This window comes from Trifolium pratense, linkage group LG5, assembly GCF_020283565.1.
Source record: "Trifolium pratense cultivar HEN17-A07 linkage group LG5, ARS_RC_1.1, whole genome shotgun sequence".
NCBI classification, from domain to species: Eukaryota; Viridiplantae; Streptophyta; class Magnoliopsida; order Fabales; family Fabaceae; genus Trifolium; species Trifolium pratense.
The window spans coordinates 41,252,364-41,277,163 of NC_060063.1; the positions used below are offsets into that span (position 1 = coordinate 41,252,364).

At 33.2% G+C, this 24,800-nt stretch overlaps 2 protein-coding genes across 3 annotated transcripts; one reads left to right on the forward strand and one right to left on the reverse strand.

The window, feature by feature from the left end:
• Positions 1 to 1,076: 1,076 nt before the first annotated feature.
• On the reverse strand, positions 1,077 to 7,789 carry LOC123884620 (ubiquitin-conjugating enzyme E2 34-like). 2 transcript variants are annotated; one of them, XM_045933759.1, is made up of 10 exons: positions 7,492 to 7,789; positions 4,379 to 4,508; positions 4,110 to 4,164; positions 2,973 to 3,011; positions 2,773 to 2,836; positions 2,625 to 2,686; positions 2,488 to 2,527; positions 2,279 to 2,306; positions 1,773 to 1,864; positions 1,077 to 1,666 (listed from the first exon to the last, which is right to left on the reverse strand). In XM_045933759.1, the coding sequence occupies exons 2-10, from the start codon at positions 4,433 to 4,435 to the stop codon at positions 1,387 to 1,389; spliced, it is 717 nt and encodes a 238-aa protein (XP_045789715.1). In that variant the 5' UTR covers positions 4,436 to 4,508; positions 7,492 to 7,789; the 3' UTR covers positions 1,077 to 1,386. The 2 variants fall into 2 exon arrangements, with proteins under 2 accessions (XP_045789715.1, XP_045789714.1); XM_045933758.1 differs by having other exon boundaries at positions 4,379 to 4,505; positions 7,492 to 7,788.
• Positions 7,790 to 14,732: 6,943 nt separating this feature from the next.
• On the forward strand, positions 14,733 to 24,635 carry LOC123883121 (exocyst complex component SEC10b-like). The gene is made up of 24 exons (XM_045931846.1): positions 14,733 to 15,118; positions 15,220 to 15,429; positions 16,121 to 16,195; positions 16,624 to 16,725; positions 16,882 to 16,932; positions 17,013 to 17,118; positions 17,199 to 17,318; positions 18,261 to 18,352; positions 18,741 to 18,909; positions 18,988 to 19,064; positions 19,172 to 19,270; positions 19,371 to 19,461; positions 20,026 to 20,111; positions 20,192 to 20,362; positions 20,874 to 20,927; positions 21,024 to 21,152; positions 21,257 to 21,349; positions 21,437 to 21,583; positions 21,805 to 21,902; positions 22,882 to 22,966; positions 23,410 to 23,468; positions 23,661 to 23,759; positions 23,843 to 23,926; positions 24,085 to 24,635. The coding sequence occupies exons 1-24, from the start codon at positions 15,017 to 15,019 to the stop codon at positions 24,152 to 24,154; spliced, it is 2,469 nt and encodes an 822-aa protein (XP_045787802.1). The 5' UTR covers positions 14,733 to 15,016; the 3' UTR covers positions 24,155 to 24,635.
• Positions 24,636 to 24,800: the final 165 nt, after the last annotated feature.

The following is a 24,800-nucleotide window of genomic DNA, read 5'->3' on the forward strand; positions in this document are numbered from 1 at the left end:
CTATATTGATTTTGTGAGATTTTAAAGACTTTTTTACAATCAAGATTTTTAACACATGATTTGAATGGATTTTGAGAGATTTTTTCAAAAGACTTTTTTACAATCAAGATTTCATAACACTTTATATATTAGGAAACTTTTGTATATTAGGAAAATTTTAAAAGAATCAATAAATTTTAATAAAAGAAATTATATTTTTTTGGGAATCCAAAGATTTTAAAAAAAACCTTACATTTTTGTTACGTATATGTTTCTTTTTTATTTTGGTACATTTTTACGTATATGTTTCTAATCACCAATAAAAAGGTTATCACTACCACTACCATTGATGGAAAATAGAAGCAGATGAATGGGTGACGAAAAAACTTTGTTTGCCGTTGTAATTAATCAAAACTTTGTAAAAAGATGTAGAATTTGTTAAAATATTTTTTTGCAAAAAAACATATTTGATAGGTAAAGAAGAAGAAGAAGAAAACCGGTATAATGATGATGAAAGTAAAAAGTGTTGAGGAGTTTGAAAAATTCTCAAGGCTTTTGGGGAGATTGTTGAAAAAGTGAACAAAGAAAAGAAGAAAAAACTGGGTGCAGTGATGATGAACTGTGAAAGTAATAAAGAATAAGAAGAAATTTTATACATATGAAAGTAAAAAGTCTTGGAGAGTTCAAAAAAGTCTCAAGGTTTTTGGTGAGATTGTTGAAAAAGTCTATCAAGTGTATTTTCAACTAAAAAGTCTCTCAAAATCCATTCCAAACAAGAATCCATCAAAATCGGTAGACTTTTGAATACCAATGGACATTTTAAAAATAGGAACAAATCTCAATTGAATACCAACGGATTGTGTTGCCCTGAAAAAAAAATCTTATTTGTCTTGATTGAATACCACAAGATTTATTTAACTTTTTTAAAAGTCTTGATTGAATACCTCAAGATTTTTTTGTCATAAAAAAGTCTTTTAAAATCTCATGAAATCCCAATCCAATACACCCCGTAAGATTTTAAATCACAGTCGCAATCTTTGATATTATAAAGAATCAGTCAAATACGATTGCTACGACCACACTCACGGTTGCCCACATTTTTGAAAAAACTCTTAATATATATAATATATCCATTCTAGAGTAGAGTGTATACTATAATGGAGTCCATAGTCAAACAGTGTTTTAACCAACCAAGACTAGAAGAAGACAAGCCTCAAAAACATTATAAGAGGAACATCATGACATGACAAGTGGCAACATAGACACAAAGGAGTAAAATCATATCTTTAACACAGCCTCCATGTCCAATATTTCCTATACAAATCCTGTTAGACATGACAACCTAAGCAGAACATAAAGAACTAGTACCATGAAAACCCTTTACGGATTCTTATACCCGTAAGAGATTCACAGCTGAAGCAGAGGTAATGCCATAACAACTCCAAAGATGGAGAAGAGCAAAAACATCAACCATGTTGGAAATGGTTGTTTTTTGTTTCTCCTCACAGCATTCAATCCTTCTACCTTTTTCATGTCTTCTCCGGCTGAGTCTAAATTCGTTTCTGAAACAGACCTTGAACTTTTATCCTGATGAGACTCTGATGAGGCATGCTGTTCTGAAGCAGCTTGCTCTTGCTGCAGGTTGTAATTATCAACGTACTCGGGGAACATTTTCCTGAATGTTGCACTGTATGGAAACAACAGCATTTAATTGTGGAAGACAAATCACAGAGATATTACTCAATGCTCGATTCCATCATGAATGGCTAGTGCAATATAATGGTTATACTTACTTTTTGCAATTGAAAGCGAGTGAAGATTTTGCTAGACGCTGCTTCTCGGCAGTAGTGGTGGTTACACTGCCAGTGGTTGGACTGGTGTCCATCTGTAAAAGAGAAGTCAGCCATATATATCAAAAGCTCTAAAAATAACATAACACTGCATCTGTCATGAAGTATTATCGATTGCCTATCATTTGCCATTTAAAAAAAAAATGTATTTAATGGACTCTATCAACAACTGCACTACCGTTATCAACACCTACAACTAGGGAGTCCACCAAGTTCTAAGGATGTATGCTTTTGTTTAGCTATAATATAATATGTAGAACAAAGACAAGACTAATATGGCTACTCCGAACTTTAACTCCCCTTCCATCCTCACCAACCCACCCAAAAAATCGCCAAATGAGGCAATTTGCAAGAGCGATAATAACTTCTGAGCACACAATTACCATACCAGAGGGTAGAAACTAGAGTTCAATTAGAAATTTAAGAAATATGAAGAAACCATAACATACCATGAATGAAAGAAGCCCGGTAAGTATGCTGCATTCATAAATTGGAAACATCAGTACAAAACTATAAAGTAATCATCAGCACCTACTATTAATCTCAGATACATATCGCGTGAGCAAAAGAATACAAACAAATTTCAAAAGTCAGAATAAATAAAAACACAAAAGGGAGTAAACCACGGAAAAGAACTTCAAAATGTGAGCATTCTGACCTTGATACAGACCACATTGGATTCCAAGTTTCAGGATGAACTGCAAAAACAGAAAACCCCGTAGAAAAATTAAACTGTAGCAATATGGGTAACTATGATAAAAATTAGTTTGTCTTCAGATAGTTTAAAGAACTTACAATCACTCATTGATAAACAGATCTTTTTCTGTGTCATGAACCTTCCATTAGGTGTTGTCATGCTACATCATAGAAAGTATGAACTTGGTTATAACAGACCAAATGAATGAAAATTAGAATGATCAAGCATACAGCAGCAAGAAGTCACCTGATTCCAGGAGGTTTATATGGATATTCTGGAGGAAACTTAATTTTTCCATAGTAATATCCACCTAAAAAGCAACCAAAAAACATAAATACAATATAAATTGAGATAGCAATAAATTGGGTGTTGGGACATGCAAAATTAAAGCACGTTATGGCTGAAGCCTAAAAACAAAATGGCATCTGGAATATTCAGCGTTAAACCTGCAAAAGGTGTTCCCTCGCTTCCTTCCAATACATAATCTGAGACATAAACACATAATAAGATCAGCAACAAGTATCAATCACTCCTTGACCAATAAATTAGAATTAAGTTGCTGACAAGACAATACAATATTTTCCTTTCTTACTGACAATATAGAAGCATTAAGGAAAGAGCGCTTAGGAGCAAAAGCAAGGTTGCTGCGTTGTGACCACTGACCAGTTAGCAGTGTTGTCGAATATCTGCCATCGCAGATATCGGTGGCGGAATTTCAACAGGGCGCCGTAGAGAAGTGGTGGTGTGGCGGATTTTGCATGGCGGCCACCACAAGGGTTACAGTCATGGTGGCGTTGCGGAAAAAGAGAAAATAAAGCGGAAAAGGTATTTTTTCTCACAAAAAACACGGGCTAGGACGTGTAACCCGACCCAACCCAAGCTCAAAATGGGTTTAAATTCTAATAAACCCTAAAAATAGATATTTTACCAGTTTACTCTCTTCTTTCTACGCACTTCGCTTCTTAGCTCTCTGCCCTGCTCTCTTCCTCTACGCCGTGTGCAACTACTTGCGGCCACCACCACCACCCAACTGCGACCACCCGACGACCAAGCTGCAACCAGCAAACCACCACAAAGCTCTATGTTCTCTCTGTTTTCTATTTCTTATTGATGAGTATTCTGTTTCTTCGTTTTTTTCTCATTTATTTCTTTATTTGCTTTTATTTCTTCATTTTCTGGTTTGTTTTGTTTCTTCTATATTTAATTCTTTATTTTCCCTGTTTAAATTTCTTAAGTATTTTTTTTAATTGTTTATTGACACCCAGTTTTTAAATTATTATCTTAAATCAACTGAATTTGGTTCTTAGTTCTGTTTTTCAATTGTTCTTTTATTTATTTCTGTTGTTTTTATGTGCGAATATATATAATACATAAAATAAGTTTTTGTTTGTCCGACGTGCATCAGCCATTTCCCGTTAGGCCTTCCGCTATATGTTTATGGTGGATTTTGGCTCGCCGCCATTAACCACCATCCACCATCGACAACACTTCCAGTTAGTCACGGGTTCAACAACATTCATGAATACATGTACCAAAGATTCAAGATGAACCATATATGAAATGTAACTGTGAAACAAACTTACGCCACTCAAGAATATCACTTGGTGAAGGGCGAGCCACAATATGAGAAACTGGCTCCTGCAAATACAATAATAGAATTAAGCATTATCTACTTGAAATACTCTTTAAATACCATGATCTAGGCAATTGATACAGACCCAAAAAATCTACCTTAGTAAAATACATGTAGATTGATCAATCATAAAAAACGTATTAAGAAACTATAGACGCATTGTATTAAGAACAAAAATAAATAGTGGCTAGTTAGAAAAACAAAAGATTATGTACTTACTTTACAAAGGGCTCTATACTCCTTCTGAAGACGCTTAACGCATGCTTTCTCCGCCATTCAACTAATTCAGAGCAGTATCAAGAGGCACTACACTATACTCTGTTTCTTTATTCTCAAAAGAAATTTCCTGCTAATCATTGATTAAGAACGTACACATCAATATATTGAAAATATAATTAGGACCTCATGATAAGCAACATTACAAACAAGCACCGTAACAAAAAAAGAATGGAGTAACTAAACCATAAAAGGTGGTGCAGATACACATACATGCACAACACGACGTGCATAAACACAATATAAGCTGTTATCAATTCAATATATGATCCACCGCATTTTTTAGTATTCAAGAATTAGTACAAGAGCAAACCTAGAATAAGGTGGTAATAATAAGCAATCTCTGTAAAATATTATAAATCGAAACAAACTGGTACCATAATGACGGTAAAACAGAGTTATTAGAAGTAGAGAAGTAGAGAAATAGAAGGAAAGTCGAAGAGAATTCCAGAGAGTTTGATATGAAATGTTCTTGTACATTCATTCTGATTGTATGATAGTGGAATTGTGTAGTTATAGTACAACTAGATGTAATGTAACTAACTCCTAACTGAAACGCCAGCTGTTTCTAACAGAATTCTGACACACGGAAAGGATACTGTACATTCCCAATAGGAGTAACTTCTAAGTAAAATATGAATATGGTGGAGATATACGTGCACTGCTAACATTACACGAATACACACTTGTACAATATCATCATTTAAATTTTAGGATCAACCTAGGATGTTAATAGCGGCGCTATAGCGCTATAGCATAGCGTTTTACCACCTCTCTGCTATGCTATAAGACTGCTTTCCGCTATTTAGAGAAGCGGAAATAGCGGCCGCTATTTGCAGGAAAATAGTGTTTTGTTAGCGGTGGCGTAGCGTTTTGGTAGCACTATTTGGCCGCTTTAGCGTTTTGGAGGGAAAAAAAATTGATGAAAATCTTTATTTTGGAAATAAATCATAAGTGAGGGGTATTTTGCACTTTTCTACACATCAAAAAGCTACCAACACATCACAACACGTGATTTACTTTTCTATTTGAGTTGTTTCTTCTTTCTTTTCTCACATCACGCTCTTCTCCCCTTCTCCTTCAACGGACTCCTTCACCAAATCACCTCTTCTCCTTCAACATCTCCTTCACCAAATCGACTCCTCTGTTTCCTTTCTCCAAATCAACTGCTCTTCTCCTCTTCTTACAAGGTTTGTTCCTTTCTCAAACCTTAATGTGGTGGAGCTTAGAAGTGAAGATGAGGCAGAAGCAGATGTGGTCTCAAGGGCTTCAAAAGATTAATGGCTTGTCATTATTTTGTCTACTTTTAGAACTTGCTTATGCTTTATTTTAATGGGATGTCATTTTGAGTACTTCTAGAATTTTAATGGTATGTCATTTTGAGTACTTCTAGAATTTTAATGGGATGTCATTTCGAGTACTTCTAGAACTTCATGGAATGTTATTAGTCTTTATTTAAAACCTATTTTGATGGTAAATGACAATATTTAGTATAATTATTAAGTAAGAAAGTCCTTTTAATTTTGTGTATTTTCCTATTTTAGTATTTATGTTTGTTGGAATTTATGTTTAATTTGTACATGACCGCTATACCGCTATAGCGCTACCCGCTATACCGCTATACCGCAATAGCATTTTTGAGGTTCGGCGCTACACGCCGCTATCCGAGATTAACAACATAGGGATCAACATTATTTAGTATGAAGAATTGATACAAGAGAATTCATGAATTATGTGGCATGAAATCAAGGGAGCTGTCCTTTAACTATCTCTAATGACTAAAAGTCAATCTATTAAAACTGGTGATCTCATTTGTAAAAGGACTCAACAAGATAATTCCCTTGTTGTTTAAGATTATAACATCTGGCAACATGACTGAGCTGGTACCAACAGTCAACTCAAATGCAAAAAAGAAGACGCCAACTTAGTCAGAACCAACATAACTGCATCTGCATGTATATCTTCTTTTTTGGTGTGATAATCGTTTGTGAATTTTGAGGAGGATTAGCTATCCAGATGACTTTATAAGACCCTCCAACCAGAAACTAGAAATACCACAGAAGACATACAACAAATGATAGGTTTGTGTATGAATTATGGAATGGAATGGAATGGAATGGAAATAGAGTTTGTATTGATGAGAATAAGCAAATACAATATGAAAACAGAATGAAGAAAACAAAGTAACAAACTAGCAGAGAGATTCTACTAGCCCCAAAGCACTAAGTGCCCCAAATCACTATGAAAGTGATCCACACAAACTAACAAAATACGTGAATGAATATTCTCTTTCTACTAAGCACTATATATATAACCAATTCCTTATGCAGCACATGCACTCCTCATGTATTCTTTGCCACCTCATCGTTCCTTTCCCTCTCCTACTATAACAAAAATTATTTTTTAAGTTCATTGAATAACTGATGCATAGGTCAGACACATCAGTTACTCAACGAATCTAAAAAGTAATTTTTTTCTTATAATAGGGACATGAGGGAGTAGATTATAAAACCTAGTTAGAACAACAATCACATCTGAACATCAATAACCAACAAAGTAACAAACCACAGCAATCCAAATCCATTCATCTCTCAATATAAACCTATCTACACCGACAAATTCTTATTGTGCAGAACCTTGCCCAGTCTATACAAACATTTCACCTAAATTATAGAATTCCCTTGAAATATACCTTTCAATGTTATACCTATAACTGAAGCAATTCCACCTAAACACCATGATCCAAACAAAAATTAGGGTAAATAAAAATTGGGGATGGAGGATGGTAAATTAATTCTAGGGTAATAAGCATTTCCCATTATTTCCCACAACGAATCTCAAAATCAACAATGACCCATAAATCAAAAATTAAAAATTTACACAAACAAATAATAAAAATCAAGCCTTGGTCAAATCCCACCATAAAAAAAATCTAAAACAAAAAATCCCAAAATCAAAAAATATAACAAATCAAGCCTTGCGATTCAACGTGAAGCTGGAATTATGAAATTCGATTTCCACGCGAAATGAAAAGAAGAAGAAAGATAGAAATTTACCTGAGATCTGATTTCCCCAATTTAATCAGGTGAAGAAAAAATTGGTGGCAAAATCGTGTAATTGCGCGTAAATTATTTGCCCCTTTCCAAAACGGCGGCGTTGAATAATGAAAGAGAAAGAGAGAGAGAGAGAGAGAGAGAGAGAGAGAGAGAGAGAGTAGAGATAGAGTGAGTCTATAACTGCGTTTTCATTTTTCGTTTTGTAGAAAAAATAGAATCGATTATAGAGAGAATCGATTTTAGATCGTCGCTGTTATACACCGCCAAACAACCCTCTTTCGCAATCAAAGTGTAACCTGACTTTTTATCTAGTTGACTATTTTAACCCTTAAGTTACTTTGTAGATATTTTGGAACACATAGGAACAGTTGTACTTTTGATTCATGTTGACGTGTTATTTTAGTCATCATGACTTTTTGGTCCATTGTTTGATTTTTTGTTGGGGGCTGACAAATATTTAATTTAAAAAGTAGTAGTACAGTATAAAAAAATTATCTTTCATTTTTATAATTCATTTTTTTGAATTTTAAATATAAGTAAAAAAAAACATTTTTTAAATTTATTTGATAATTGATGAATCTGAAAAATTGTTTTTTTTTTTCAAGTAGCCTAGTGGTTAGATTCGCACATTTAAATATGGAAAAATGTGGAATTTGGGATTTGAACCCCGGCCACTCCAATAATATTTCTGGTAGCTACCAATTGAGCTACAATTATTATGGTATAAAAATGACTTATTTCTTATATTGTATTTAAAATTGAAAAGAGAGCAAATGATAATAAGTGCCATAATGAACCATCTTCATAAAGGCATAATTATTTATTACACCCATTTAAATTCTTTAAGTGAGTAATCTCATTCAATTTCTAATATTATTTCATACTTTCCGATTATTTAAACAATTCAACCACATTTTTTAAACATCCATACAACTCATCAAAAACTCTTAGATGGATCTCACCGGACCTACCAAGTTTTTCCACATTTACGTATATTTTACATTAATATTATATTGAGTAAATGTAATTTAATTTTTTTTTTTAATTCTAATTCATTACCATTCATTGCCAGCAAAGCATAAAAGATACGAACGTTGTTTCATTTTTATAAAAAGTAGTAGTACAGTATAAACAATTTATCTTTCATTTTTATAATTCATTTTTTTAAAACTTTAAATATAAGTAACAAAAACATTTTTTAAAATTTATTGGATAATTGATGAATCTGACATATCGTTTTTTTTTTGTCAAGTAGTCTAGTGGCTAGATTCACACATTTAAATGCGGAGAAATGTGCAATCCAGGGTTCGAACTCCGGACACTTCAATAATATTTCTGATAGCTACCAATTGAGCTACACTTATGGGACAAAAATGGTTTATTTCTTATACTGTATTTAAAATTGAAAAGAGAGCAAGTGATAATAAGTGTAACAATGAATCATCTTCGTAAGACATAACTATTCATTGCATTATTTCATACTTCCCAATTATTTAAGCAATTCAACCATATTTTTTAAATATTCATACAACTTACCAAAAACTCTCAAATAAGTCTCACTGGCCCACCAAGTTTTTCCACATTTATAGTTTACATTAAGAGGAGTGCTAGCAACACACTCTTTAACAAACACACTCTAACACACTCTTTTCTATTGGTTAAAATTTATATGGGTTCCATAAAAATTATATGGGTCCACATTTTTTTATGGGACCCATGTGAATTTTAATCAATAAAATAGAGTGTGTTGAAGTGTGTTTATTAAAGAGTGTGTTGCTAGCATTATTCTTACATTAATATTATATTGAGTAAATGTAGTTTAATTTATTTTTTTTAATTCTAATTCATTGTCATTCATTGCCACCAAAGCATAAAAGAACGGTGCATATGCAGATGAACGTTGTTTTTTTATACACGTTCTTTAAATCTCAATTATCAGTTCAGCCTGACAAAAACACATTGAAAACAGTGTAGGAACTCTTGAAAAGTAGACGATAATGTTGCTCTATGTGTTTCAATGTAAGTTAGTGCTTAAATATATTATTCTTTATAAGTAAAAATTCATTAATTTTTTGTCTTTACGGCTAAAACAGTGACATAATTCTTTGAACAACTCGAGGATGTGCATGGATGGGAATAAGCGGGAGATGGTGTAGCGTTTGTTTTATTGGGAGAATGAGTTGGTTCTTAAATGTTGTGTTGTTTTGAGAAAAAAATATATTTTTGCAGGTAAATGTACCTAATAGATGGGTTTGACACATTGATTTCAATGTAAGTTACTCAGTTAAAAGTGCTTATCATTTTTCATTCATATCAATCTGTTGAAAGTGGTGGTATTATTTGGAATAAATATGTTTTTTTAAAGGTATCATTATGTGCGTGAAGATTTTTAAATAACAGATTATTATCAACTAACCCACAATAGTTTTTCTTTGGTGGTTTTTGGGTGTTTCCTTAAATGGTGTTGATGAAAATGACGAAAACGTTGACAAAAATGATGAGTTTTTGGATTTTAATTTGTTTTTTTACAAATTTTGTAAAAAGAATAATACAAATTTTGTAAAAAGAATAATAATGTCAATCCAAGTATAGAAACAATTGGAGGAGGTATCTAACGATTTGCCAACTCCCCTGATGGTTTGAGAGTAGTAGCTTGACACTCAAAATATCTTAATGAAAATATATTTATCAATGTTATTTGTGAATTTCTTATCAACTACGTACGAACTACCAACAAATTATTTCTCATGGATAAATGTACGCATGAATAATGTAATCTTATAATGTGGGTTAGTTAAGATTGAATTGAGTCATACCATTAGAAAATAAGCATAGAAATGAACACCAGACACGACACTGACACGTCGACACCGATAATAATTTGAAAAAATAACATAATTTAATATAATCATAAGTGTTAGTGTTGAACACTGATGCATGTCGATACACGCCTAATTCGAGAAATATACATGCTTCATAACTAACAAATACTTTATGCATAGATAAATCTTTTCAATATATTGTAAAGAAATTTGGTAAAAATAGATCGAGTTTCACAATGCTCAAAATAATGTTTCATTGTCTTAGTAAGTATATAAAAAAAAATTGTTACGTCAATCTTCTATTTGTTTACTAGACAAAATTTTGACAACATGGACCAATCTTAGTAACGGACATAAAATGTAAGGATTTTAAAAACTTTTACTTTATAAAAATATATTCAGGTCATCTCAAAACCGATGTGAGACTTCTTAACATATCTCATCCCTTGAGCAAAAGAATACAACCAAATTTAAAACGTCTAAGAATAAATAAAAACACAAAAGGGAATGTGAGCATTCTGACCTTGATACAGACCACATTGGATTCCAACTTTCAGGATGATCTGCAAAAATAGAAAATCCCATAGAAAAATTAAACTATAGTAATATAATATGGGTAACTATGATACAAGTTATTTTAGAATGGTCAAGTATAGTTCAGCATAAGGAGGTTTATATGGATATTATGGAGGAAAGTTGATTATTCCATAGTAATATCGACCTAAATACAGGGCAATATAAATTGAGATAGCAATAAATCGGGTGTTGGGACATGCAAAATCGGGTGTTGTGACCAGTTATCAGTGGTGTCGAATATCGGCCAAGGCATCATCGATGGCAAAATTTCAATAGGTCGCCACAAAAGGCTGGCGTGGCGGATTTCTGGCTATGGTTGCTGCCACAAGGAGGGTTATGGTCATGGCCGACACAATTGGTGTTTTATTTATTTCTCCCATTTTTATGTATAGAATAAGTTTTTTTGCTTGTCCGCCATGCTATTTTTGGCTCCCCACCATAAACTCCCATCCGATCGACAACACTGTCAGTTAGTCACGGGTTTTACAACATTGATGAATACATGTACTGAAGATTCAACAAGTTTCTTTTTCCCCTTTTGGACATTAGAGCACAACATAAAGCCATATATGAAATGTTCAACATAAATCCATATGTGAAATGTAACAATGTGAAGCAAACTTACGCCACTCAAGAATATTACTCGGTGAAGGAGGAGCCATAACATGGGAAACTAGCTCCTGCAAATACAACAATAAAAGCATTATCTACTTGAAATACTCTTTAAATACCATGGTCTAGGCAATTTATACATACCCAAAAAATCAACCTTTGTAAAGTACACATAGATTAATCAATCATGAAAAACTTATTCAGAAATTATAGGCACATTATGTTAAGAGGAGAAAGGTAAAATATAGAGATAATGTGTTCACTGCCATTCATGCTATTCATGTTTTATCAGCCACAACATCAAATAACCAAGCCTAGATACATTCACAAATACACCCAAAAAAGAGGAGAAAAACCAGTGATCACAGAACAAGCATAACTATTTAGATGTAAAACAAAATAATCTAATTAAAAACAAATCAATAAAAAACAATTTGTAATTTATAAATCGGTTTCAAATCAGTTCTGAACTGGTTTAGAACTAAACCATTTTTTATAAAAGTGGTTTTATGAATTGAACCATACCAAACTATTAATATAGTTCAGTTCATTGCAGTTCATGAGCCGTGAACACTTATGTGAATCAAAATAAGTAGTGGTTAGTTAGAAAAACAAAAGACTATGTACTTACTTTACTTTCTTTTGCACCACTAAGAAGCTCAAGAACTCAAATTTTGAACCCTCTAGATCTGATCCATATCCTAGCTCTACCAGACTACCACTACATGTGAAACTCCAATGCCAAGACAAACGAAACCCTTCTTTTGGATCTCAACAATATAAGTCGAAAGTTCTGTTTTGTTGATTTTTTTTTTAGTAAAACTTAATTTTGTTTCTTAAGAAGATTAAACAAGATTATTATTATTTTTTTGACATAAACCAAATTAACTCATTTCATTCATAACAATATATTCAATACAAGATGACATATGATCATGACAATGGAAACTAGCATATGACAATGACGCTCTAAGAAGATTAAGCAAGACTATAAAAATGCAACATTTAATATATATATATATATATATATATATATATATATATATATATATATATATATATATATATATAGGGGGCACTTCAAGTGAGAGGAGTGCTTTATTGTGAGAGATGAGAGCACTAAATTATGGCCACTAGATTAAAATCAACGGTTTGTATATGTTTTCCACTAAAATGTGCATGTTTCAGCCAAAGCACACGAAACAAACTAACAAACGTTTGGACTTCATCCCTTTCCTCTAGCGCACACAGAGAAAACTCGTTCAATTCTCTCTTCCTCCGTTCACAATCAGATCATCATTCCATTAATCTTGAAAAGAAACATGGTTTAATTTTCATGAAAAAAATAAATAAACTATTATCCCAACTTCACTTTAGTGGTTGGATTAAAAAGGGTGCGACTCATTTTAATAGAAAATTTGAGTAGATTCAACCAAATACCTTGCCCAAGAATTGGAAAAGTCAAATTTGAAAAACAAGTGTATGAGTGGTACAATGAAATAGGTGGTGGGTGAGGATCAGATCTAATCTAACAATAAAATTCCAATTGGTTCTTTGAATGTTTTCATAATTACCCTAGTTGAAAATATGTATGTTTTAATTTTTAAATTTGGAAAAACAAATATACAGATCGTGGCTGGTGAATTTTCTGATGATTTAAGTTTGAGGTGGAAGGCAGTTTCAAACAATTAGTAATTGGAAGAGAAGGGGGAAATCGGAAGAGACGGGGAAGGAATGAAAGAAGAAGGAAATCAAAAAGAGATCACATGTGTTGTGCCTTTTTATCTTGAATTTAATCTTGACCGTATATTTTGATCCAACAGTTGATATTATATCCTCTCATCTCTTACAATAAAGCACTCCTCTCACTTGAAGTGTCCCCTATATATATATATATATATATATATATATATATATATATATATATATATATATATAATTTTTTTTTATAGGGAATGAGTTATATGATTGAAGCATCATCTGTCCAATAACTTAATACCATTATCCAAAAACTTAATATCATTATCGTGTCAACTAATTTTTAAAAAACTCAATCAAGCTATTCAAAAACATTTATTTTTTGTTTTTAACAAATCAACGATGTCAACAAAAAAAAAACTCTCCTATTATGGGCTCGTTTGTATTTGACTTATTTTTTAACTTATGAAAATAATTAATGCAAATAAATAAAATTTTATGTTAATTTATAAGCTTCTATTAGTAAAAATTGTTTATATAAGTTATTTAAAAAACTTATAATATTGCATAAAAGTTTATTTATTTATTTATTTCGCATTAACTAAAAAATAAGTAAATCCAAACGCATCATATATATATATATATATATCCCTCCTATAAAAAAAAAGTGTCCACAAGTATTATTAGAGTCAATATGACTATTTGGTAAACTTAAACTATAAACATAAACTATAAACAAGCTGATAGCCGTAAAACTACGGTAGCTTTTGTAATCATAAAATGACATAAAAGTATATGTATTTATGTGAGTGAGTAGTGATGACAGTCAATTATATGATGTTTTAGTGTATGATTAAAGCTAAGTCAAGAACGATAAATTATACCGGAAGTTAGGGTGAGGACTAGTTGAGGCACACATGACAACTTTGCGAAGCAATTGAGCCTTAAGGGTAAGGATACCTAAGTATAAGTTACTACGAAAAAGTGGAACCGAATGGGGCGATGATACATATAAGCAGTAGAGGTAACCTAAACTAGGCTCTAACCAGTTTTTAATAGAAATAGGCGAAGAGTACTCCTGAACCTATTTTATAAAGACTAATCCTAAGAGAGGGGAACAAAGGAAATTAACCATCAAGTAAGAGTAAGTGAGAGATTCGAAAACACTTAACCACCCCGCATGGACAGACACACACCATTTTACTTTTCTAGTCATTTACTTTCCTGCTATTTACTTTTACCCGCACAACTATCTCTAAACAAACAAAGCGAATGCAAAACTATCTAATTCCTAAGCGAAACTAGTAATTTTGGCACAATCCCCGTGGAGAACGATAACTTATTACTTTATTACTTGGTTGCGATTCTGTGCACTTGTATTAAATAATAATGTTAAAATTGGAATAAAAGGTAAAAAATTATAAGTTAGTAAAAAAAGTTTATTTCCAAACACCTCTAATTTTATAAAACAAGCTTATAAACCGGTATAATAAACTATTATAAGCTGACTTGTGCATGAGTTTTAGTGATATTTGGTAGAAAAAAATAGTCTTGTAAGAAAATTGAAGATAAATAAAATTTTAAGAATATTGCTTCTTCGGTTCTTCCACAGTGGTTGTGTTCTTCGTCCACTTTCACTCAAACGCGTATTTTTCATTTTTTTAATTTCAATTTTCACTTTTACAGTTTTAGTTTCCATCCAAACGCGCCACAACGATACAACCGAACAAGATCGCTTTCAACAACTCCTCATAATCTCCGCTAGATCGGAAAATCGCCACCGTCGCCTCAACCACCACCACCACCATCGCACCGTCATGAGAGAACCCAGAGATGCAACCAAAACCGATGTCAAAACCACCAAACCCGCTACATCCACTACTTCTTTCCCTCTCATTCTCGACGTCGATGACTTCAAGGTTCGTTCATTCACACTTTCACTCTTTCAATTCTTCAATTTCGTTTTCGCAAATTTCAAAAATGTTATGCAATGCAATGAAATGAAATTCGATTATGTTAGGGAGATTTCTCGTTCGATGCTTTGTTTGGGAATTTGGTGAACGATCTTCTTCCGTCGTTCAAATTAGAAGACCTTGAAGCGGAAGGTGCTGATTCTCAACCTAATGTGAATAAATTCTCGCAAGCTACCAATCCTTTGTTTCCTGAAGTTGAAAAGCTCTTGTCTTTGTTCAAGGATTCTTCTAAGGAATTGATTGAGCTACGTAAACAGGTTTTTTTTTTGCTTCCTCTTTCAATTATCTAGAAATTTCTGTGTGGAAATTTTAATTTGGTGATTTAGGTTGATGCAATGTTGTTTACTGTAGATTGCAGAGAATAGTCGTCTGTTCAAATTCTGCTATGCTAAGTTGCTATTGTAGTGCTTCTGTAGCTGCTACTCCCTCTTGTTCCTATTATAAGTAGGAAAAAAAACATTTTTAGGTTCGAATATAGGTTAGATACATCAATTATTCAATAAACCTAAAGGGTGTGTTTGATTCGTAACCGGACAGAACAGTAACAAGATAATACAGGACATGACAAAATTGTACCGGAGAGATATAGGGTGATAATATTTTTATATTAAAAAATAAAACGAGTATTTTTCGTATTTTTTATAGTTGTACTGTGGACAAAAAGTTGTAATGTGGTTCAGTGAGGACAAAAAATTCCTATAAGAAAAAAAAAATTCATTTTTAGGTTTGAATATGGACCAGATACATAAGTTATTCAATGAACCTAAAGAATGATTTTTCCCCCCTTATAATAAGGACTGGAGGGAGTATTTGACAACACTTTGTAATAAATCGCAGATTGGAGAAGATAGCTGTTTGTTTTGCAAACGCTTTAGGGCTATTTGAGAACATTGGGTTGATGTATTGATTATATTGTGTTAATGTTATTTTTGTTTTTTTGGATGGAAGATTGATGGGAGACTACATAATCTTAAGAAAGATGTTTCTGTTCAAGACACTAAGCATCGGAGGACACTAGCTGAGGTTTGTTTATGAACTATTTTGTTTGTGTTATTATATTGAAATTTGCAAGTGTTTTTGGTTTTAAATGTTATGAAATATAAAAGGAAAGAATTTTGTTACCCTCATGATGTTTGAAAACTTGTTTTCCTTTTATAATACATTGGATTGGATTGGATAGGTCTCCCATTTGAGTTTTGTTTTCTTTCTATTTCTGGGGATGAAAATTGTTAGTAACACACTTTTTATCAGTCTCGTTATTCAGTTTCCTCGTAATTTGATCACCTTTTGAACGGACCTATAATAGAAACTTTGTTGAAAAGAGTTGTTGCTACAATTCCTCTTTAGAAGAATCGGGGCGTTCTAAAACATGTTATGTAAACAGGGATTGATATTTTGGGATTTTTGAATTGGAATGATTTTTTAAATATATGCTTCTGTTTCCTTTTCAGCTGGAGAAAGGTGTAGATGGGTTGTTTGAAAGCTTTGCGAGGTTGGATTCACGTATTTCAAGTGTTGGTCAGACAGCTGCAAAGATAGGAGATCATCTCCAGGTAGGGATTAGAGTTCTTCCACCCTTCATCTGTGTTTGATAGAGGAACTGTGATCTCACATTTACTTGTATTATGATGCTTTATTGATAAGTTGATTACTCCTTTCCTTTGTGTTTGAAATATAATCTCATTTGCAATTTTATTCTTTCTTGCCAGAGTGCAGATGCTCAGCGAGAAACTGCCAGTCAAACTATTGAGCTGATAAAAGTACAAACCAGCCAACTCATTTGGTTTATACCATCATTCATGTTGGAAAATTTACCTTTATGGTTGATTAATTTCTGCAGTACTTAATGGAGTTCAATAGCAGCCCTGGTGATCTGATGGAGCTTTCTCCTCTTTTTTCTGATGATAGCCGTGTTGCTGAGGCTGCTTCAATTGCCCAAAAATTGCGTAAGTATCAAGAGATCTCTTAAATTTTATAATGCTTTGGCCAAATTATGCCAGTGCTGAGTCAATTCTTTTAATTTCAGGGTCATTTGCTGAAGAAGATATTGGAAGACATGGTATAAATGTCCCATCTGCAGTGGGAAATGCAAATGCTAGCCGGGGATTAGAAGTTGCAGTTGCTAATTTACAGGATTACTGTAATGGTCAGTATTTTACGAAAAATCTTGTACAAATTAACTTTCCATTAAAAATGAAGAAATATAGTCCGCATGAATTTTTTATGTTTATTCAGTCAAACTGAATAATTAAGGGAACAAAGGTTATACATATTTCCTGTTAAAACTGTTATGAACTTATAATGTTGTCCATCCACAAGAATTACATTAATGACAAGGTACATGATTCAGGATCTAAGATTTTTGTGATCCTCCAAAAGATGATCAACTTTGTCAAGGTGAAATTTCATAGACAATTTGACTTATCAATGACGTAGACAGATTTCAGTACTTATTAAGTAGGCTCTTGCTATAGGGAAACTAAATAGGTTTGTTGTTGATCACACATGTATCTCTATGGTCTTTTGCATGCACTGTATTCCATACAACTTACAAAAACAAACAATACAATTTAACTTTACTAAACAACACTGAGGTAATGTTTGAAAATTTTCCCTTAAGGAGTTCATTGAGCTTGTGTTCTGCTTTTATCCATTCTCTGTGTTTTTTTTCTATTGAAATGCAAATATCTAATTTTGAAGGACATGTTTGTCTATTGCCTCTGGTCTTTCGTAAATATGGTGTGATCCAAATACAAATAATATTGAGGAATGTGTGATCAAATACAAAGAATATTGAGGAATTGAATTATATAGAAAATTTTATTTACTATCCCTCTCTCTCTCTAGCCTAGAAGACATATCAATAGTTAGCTCAATTGCACCTTTCCTTTATACCAAGGCCCACGGTCAGTCTTGTACCTCTCTCTGCTCTTTAAGAACATAAGAATAAATAGATCCTTTTAGAGTAACTGTCCTTTTTACATATGGGTAAGACCAAAATATTTTGCAGCAGTCCATGAATGATAAAGTCTGACTTTTAGGTTTCTCTAGCAATAAAAGTTTCATAACCCTTTAACCATTTCTGCAGAACTGGAGAATAGACTGCTTTCTCGGTTCGATGCAGCGTCGCAGAAAAGAGAATTGACCACAATGGCAGAATGTGCCAAAATTTTATCTCAGGTAATAACATTTGTTATAACTGATTACCCCTCTCCTGCCGCCTGCTACTCCATCCCTAATAATATATGTCCATTGCTTGTTATAATTTTTTTTTTGTGAATTTGTCAATATTGCATAGAATTAGTGTTGTATTCATGGTTCTGCATACATATTCAAATCACATTTGTCATGGAGCACTCTTTAAATAGAACCCTGACTTTGGTTTATGATTTGTACAATGTTGTGGTTTGGAATGTCTCTCCTTTGCTTCCCATGCTTGCAGTATATGCTGCTCACTTGCTTATAATAATGGAGATAAAACAAATGCTTTTAAAAATGTATCAAATGTTTAATATTTGATTTGATAAATAAGTGCATCTATTTAACTAAATTGCTGTCTGCAATACAGTTCAACAGGGGCACAAGTGCCATGCAACATTATGTGGCAACACGTCCAATGTTTATTGACGTGGAAGTAATGAATGCAGACACGAGGCTTGTTCTTGGTGACCAGGCTGCACAAACTAGCCCTAATAATGTTGCTCGTGGGCTTTCCTCCTTGTACAAAGAAATCACAGGTTCGAAGGATACTTTCTTCTCTTAGTGAAGCGATTATTTTCGTAAAAGAATCAGCAATGACAGGTAATTTGTTGCAGATACTGTTCGTAAAGAGGCTGCAACAATCACTGCTGTATTCCCTTCACCGAGTGAAGTTATGTCAATTTTAGTTCAGGTACCATAAAATGATCCTCACTGAGTATTGTGACTTTGAATAGGTAGTTTCATTTGGTGCTTTCATAAAAATGAACTTGTAATTTTTTATTGTTATTCTGGATGCAGCGAGTTTTAGAGCAGCGAGTCACCGCCATTTTGGACAAACTATTAGTTAAACCATCTCTTGTAAATTTACCTTCCATGGAGGAAGGTGGGCTCCTATTCGTGAGTATAATTAACCATCTGACTTCATTACTATCATCCAAGTGCTAGTTTAGACCGCAGGCTGATCTCTATGTAATTTGCATTTGGTTTGAGGCTGCAGTATCTTCGAATGCTAGCAGTGGCGTATGAGAAGACCCAAGAACTTGCCAGAGATCTCCGAACTGTAGGATGCGGTGATTTGGATGTTGAGGGTAATGAATTGACTTTGAATGTGCCTGATTTTGATGAACTCATCTCTAAAAGGAATAGTGGTTTAGAACATAGATGCAAATGGTACTAGAAGGAATCATTTATCTTCCCATTAGACGTATTTTATGACAATACTTGAGTATTCAAAAAAGGTTTTGTTTTTGTAGTGATACAATGATTCTGGCTTTTTTCCTTTTGCATCCTTACAAAAACCAAAAACATGAATTAGAACCAAAGTTTTGAGATAAAAAATAAAAAGCCAAAAAGACCAAGATTATGGACGGAGGGAGTAGTTACTAATATGATTATAAAAACTGATTATCATTTTTAATCTCAGTTTCACACTTAACAGCTTGCTCTGGCAATAAATTTATTTTTATCAAGTATTTTTAATGGTAAAACATAGAAGTTTAATTATTATATTAGCTCAATGGAAAATATTATATTTAATCTGCGGATCCCAAAAGCTCTATTCTTGCCTCATTTTAACTTTTTTAGTTTTATATTCTCTCACCATCTCATAAATTAGCACCGATGTTTGACATGTTTTATTCTGTACATTTCAGGCCTGACAGAGTCCCTGTTTTCAAATCACAAGGATGAATATCCTGAATATGAGCAGGCAGCTCTTAGACAATTATATAAAGTGAAGGTATGCAATTGTGTAAAATTTTCCCTCGTTCCAAATTGGATTTGGTTTCAAAAACCTTTATGTGGATAAGTGCAATGCAGATGGAAGAATTACGTGCTGAAAGTCAGATTTCTGATTCATCTGGTACAGTTGGGCGCACAAAGGGTGCTACAGTAGCTTCTTCTCAGCAGCAAATATCTGTCACTGTTGTAACAGAGTTTGTGCGTTGGAATGAAGAAGCAATCACAAGATGTAATCTCTTTTCTTCCCAGGTAAATTCTTCCACGATTACTTGACCGAAAAAAAATTCTTCTACGATTGGAATTCGGGAAGGCATTTTATCTATGAAGAATCCTTTGCATTATAGTTGTTGCTTTGGGTAACTTCAATAAGCACTTTCTGTTCAGTAGGTTTTGTTTAGTTGGATTAGAAGTGTAACTGCCTGGATGTAAGAAACATGATATATGAAGTTTACTTTATCAGATATAAGCTTCAGCAAGTTTTATTTTTCTTCCATCCTCCGTTGTCTCTTTCAATTCAGTTTTAGCTAGTGAACAGATTAATTATATTAAATCCATTTAATGTCAATAAAACATTTATCTAAGTTTGTGTGTTATAGTATCATCAAAATGTATCATAAAGAATTCATCAGTCCTTTATATTCCTATGTGTCTCCGGCACTTACAAACTTTTTGGTAATTAAGATGCTAATATTTTTTCTGAATTTGATAAATTAATCCTTGGTAAGTGCAATTATAATTTAAAACTACTTTTGCTTTACAGGCTGCTACACTGGCTACCCATGTAAAAGCAGTGTTCACTTGCCTCCTAGACCAAGTAAGTACATTTCACATTTTGTCACCATTCAGATATTTGATACATTTAGTGGGCAGGAGCTCATTCTTCTGGGGTCATTCATGATATATTTTACAGGTTAGTCAATATATAGCAGACGGTCTTGAACGGGCTAGAGACGGTTTGACTGAAGCAGCTAATTTGAGGGAAAGATTTGTGCTGGGTACTAGTGTTAGCCGTAGGGTGGCTGCTGCAGCCGCATCTGCTGTAATTACATGACTTTTTTTGCATGTTGTTGTTCAAGTTCTGTGTAGTATGAAATTAAAGGACATTAAGCCAAACATAATGGAGATTTACTTGTTGATATGCAGGCGGAGGCTGCAGCTGCAGCTGGTGAAAGCAGTTTTAGATCTTTCATGGTTGCTGTACAACGTTCGGGAAGCAGTGTAGCTATTATTCAACAAGTATGATGAGTATTAATGATTTTTAATATTTTTTTTGACCATAAACATAAATAAAACCTCATAACAAATATGAATTCTTCTCTACAGTACTTTGCCAATTCAATATCTAGGCTTTTGCTTCCTGTGGATGGTGCACATGCTGCTGCTTGTGAAGAAATGGCTACAGCAATGTCCAGTGCAGAGGCTGCTGCTTATAAAGGACTACAACAATGTATTGAAACCGTCATGGCTGAGGTCAGTTGGTACTGTAATATGGCGAGTGATATCCAGTGTTCAATTACTTATTGTAAAACTTCTATCATGAGACTACACACTATCCACCCACTCCTAATGGCTACCCTGTCTTTGCATAGCATAATTTATCCGTATAATAAATTTAGTCTGGATATTTCTCATGTACTTTTATATATAAAAGTCTTAGTTCCTAATGTATTCCACAATAAACCCCTTTGCAGGTAGAGCGATTGCTTTCAGCTGAGCAAAAGGCTACAGATTACAAAACAAATGATGATGGAATGGTTCCTGACCACCGGCCAACTACTGCCTGCACAAGGTTGCCGAGACTGGAATAGTTGAAACTAGCATTAAAAATGATGACAATTATGTTTTCTATAATTTATACTACCTCTGGTCCTTTTTATAAGAGACAACTGGGTCAACAAAAGTTGACGTATTTAGGCCAAATACATCAACTTTTGTTGAGCCAGTGTCTCTTATAAAAAGGAGCAGAGGGAGTATATCGCATGGATGTGAACTTAGTTGTTTTTACTTTTGAATATTTAAAATTTTATGATTTCATTCTCGATGTGTATTTTGACATAGCAGTGTTTTTGAAAACTGGGTTGATCTTTGAACCAAGAAAAGGAAAGATCCTATATTTTGTGTGTTCAAAACAACGGAAATATCCAAGGATTGGAGATCAAATTGTTTTTTTTTTTTTTTTTTTGTGTAAACTAAAAAGAAATATATAATAGGTTTCAATCTGTAGAATAAAACACCCAATATATATATATATATATATATATATATATATATATATATATATATATATATATATATATATATATATATATATATATATATATATATATATATATATATATATATAGCTCCGGTTCACTGGTTTCTAAGCTTCTGGTTTTAGATGAATGGCCAGCCTGGATAAAATATCGGCTCCTGATTTTCCTTCTAATCAAGTTTTTAAAGCAGGGCTATATAGATTATCATGAGTACCGATCTCGTTGCTGTTTAAGGACCAAGATTAATCTTATGTATCATATGTGACTTGGGGATGATTTATTTTCATATCAGATGATGCCTTGAAGTGATATTAACATTGTTAAGAGTCTCACATTTGATGAGATAAAGCATGAACATGAGTTTATAAGTAGAGGCAGTCCTCACCTTACAAACTGGTTTTGTAAGGTTGAGTTATGCCCAACCCAAAATTCTAAGATTGTCATTTCTGCTATATCTATTTGATCTTTATAGTATTATTAGTTCCTAACCACTATACTGGGTTTCCTTGTCAGGGTTGTGGCTTATCTTTCGCGGGTGCTGGAGTCTGCATTCACTGCTTTAGAAGGTCTTAACAAACAAGCATTTTTGTCTGAATTGGTATGGTGTTTTATTTCTGATCATTGACTATATATTGTTTGATGTTTTCTTAACAAATCAAATTGTTAAGATTCAAGAAAATTACTGGATCTTGGATTGAGCATATTTGTTTGAAATGTATGAACAAGACACATTGCACCAAAACTATTAAATGAAAATCAACTCAGTTAAGATAGCCTTTTGATTAAGCTAACTGTGCATTGGTTCCAATACATGTTTTACACTTCCATAGTTCCATCAAGTGATCTGACTTGTACTGAATAATCATCATGGTGTACTTTGTTAGTTTTATTACCAGTTTAATGTTAAATTATAGATACTAATCATACGGCATGATTATTTCTTAGGGTTTTGAGATGGTTATGAACTTATGATAAATAGTGCTATTTTCAGTTTGTTATCCTAATTTCTATCATAATAACATAGTTAATCTGTCATTTCAGGGAAATCGCTTGCACAAGGTTTTGCTAACCCATTGGCAGAAATATACTTTCAATCCAAGGTATTTTCCCTGGTTCTTTCATATTACACACCACAATAATACACTGTGTTGACCTGGAAAAAGTTGTTAACATTCTAGTCGCAAACTGATTTTCCTTTGTGTGTGTAAGTTGTAACTTGCAAGGGAGGTGTTTTTGTCCTCAATTTTTCAGTTGCTGTGCTGACTGTTGTATGTTTATGAAACCTTTTGTAGTGGGGGATTGCGGCTGAAGCGTGACATTACTGAGTATGGAGAGTTTGTACGCAGTTTCAATGCTCCTTCTGTTGACGAGAAATTTGAATTGTTGGGCATGTAAGCTGAACAACATATTTAAAAACTGAGTTTTAGCCTTTGCCTTCCATTATATACAAACTGATTCTGAACATTTTCTGTAGAATGGCCAATGTATTTATTGTTGCTCCTGAGAGCCTTGCAACTTTGTTTGAGGGCACACCCAGCATTCGGAAAGATGCACAAAGGTATAATTACACTGGACATGAGACTAATCTGCACTCTAATTAAATCTCAGTTAGGATTTTCATTACTCACAAGACAACCCTCCCCTGCAAATAAAGAAATAATTGAATGTTGTTGATCTTGTTTGCTGATAAAATGTTCATTCCTATGTGATCTCCAGATTTATTCAACTTCGGGACGACTACAAGAGTGCCAAGCTTGCATCCAAATTGAGTTCCTTGTGGTCTTAAGAAAAGTGGGCTTGTGATCTTAACTGCCTCTCAATCTTGGTAAAGTATACATTTCAACTTTTTTCTTTGGGATATGAAACTTGCTCTCAGACCAAACCGACCCATTTGGCCGTGTTGGAAGACTGGCGCTGTTAGAAGATATTTTGGTAGTTTCCCCTCTTACAGAACGTATCTGAATGCATGGCTTGGAAAGAAGAACATGTAGAGCTGTATTTTAATATATTCATTGTTTATTTCAAATTCCAAAAGTTTCCCTTTGTGAGAGTATTGTGTTTATATTTTTCATATTTGAGTTGTTGATTTTTAGTGCTAAGTGAGTGAACTCTGTTGAGACTGAGTAAATATAGGTTATACTTTACCTTTAATTAATGTGTAACTTTAATTTCCATGTGCTGTTTATGGATTATACGTTGTAATATGGCATCTCTCTTGCTTTCTTTTTTCCATCTCTCTTTCTCACTAAACAGGAACTGTTTTCTTATGAACTTCTTATTCAATTTTTTTCCCATCTCTTTAGGCCTCATAATCTTATACTAAGCTTATATATAAAAATACTCTTTAACATTTTTCGCCTTTGACTATAGAAATCAAATTACTTAAGCGTTTGCTAATAAACACTTGATTAAGCTTTCTATTCAAACATATC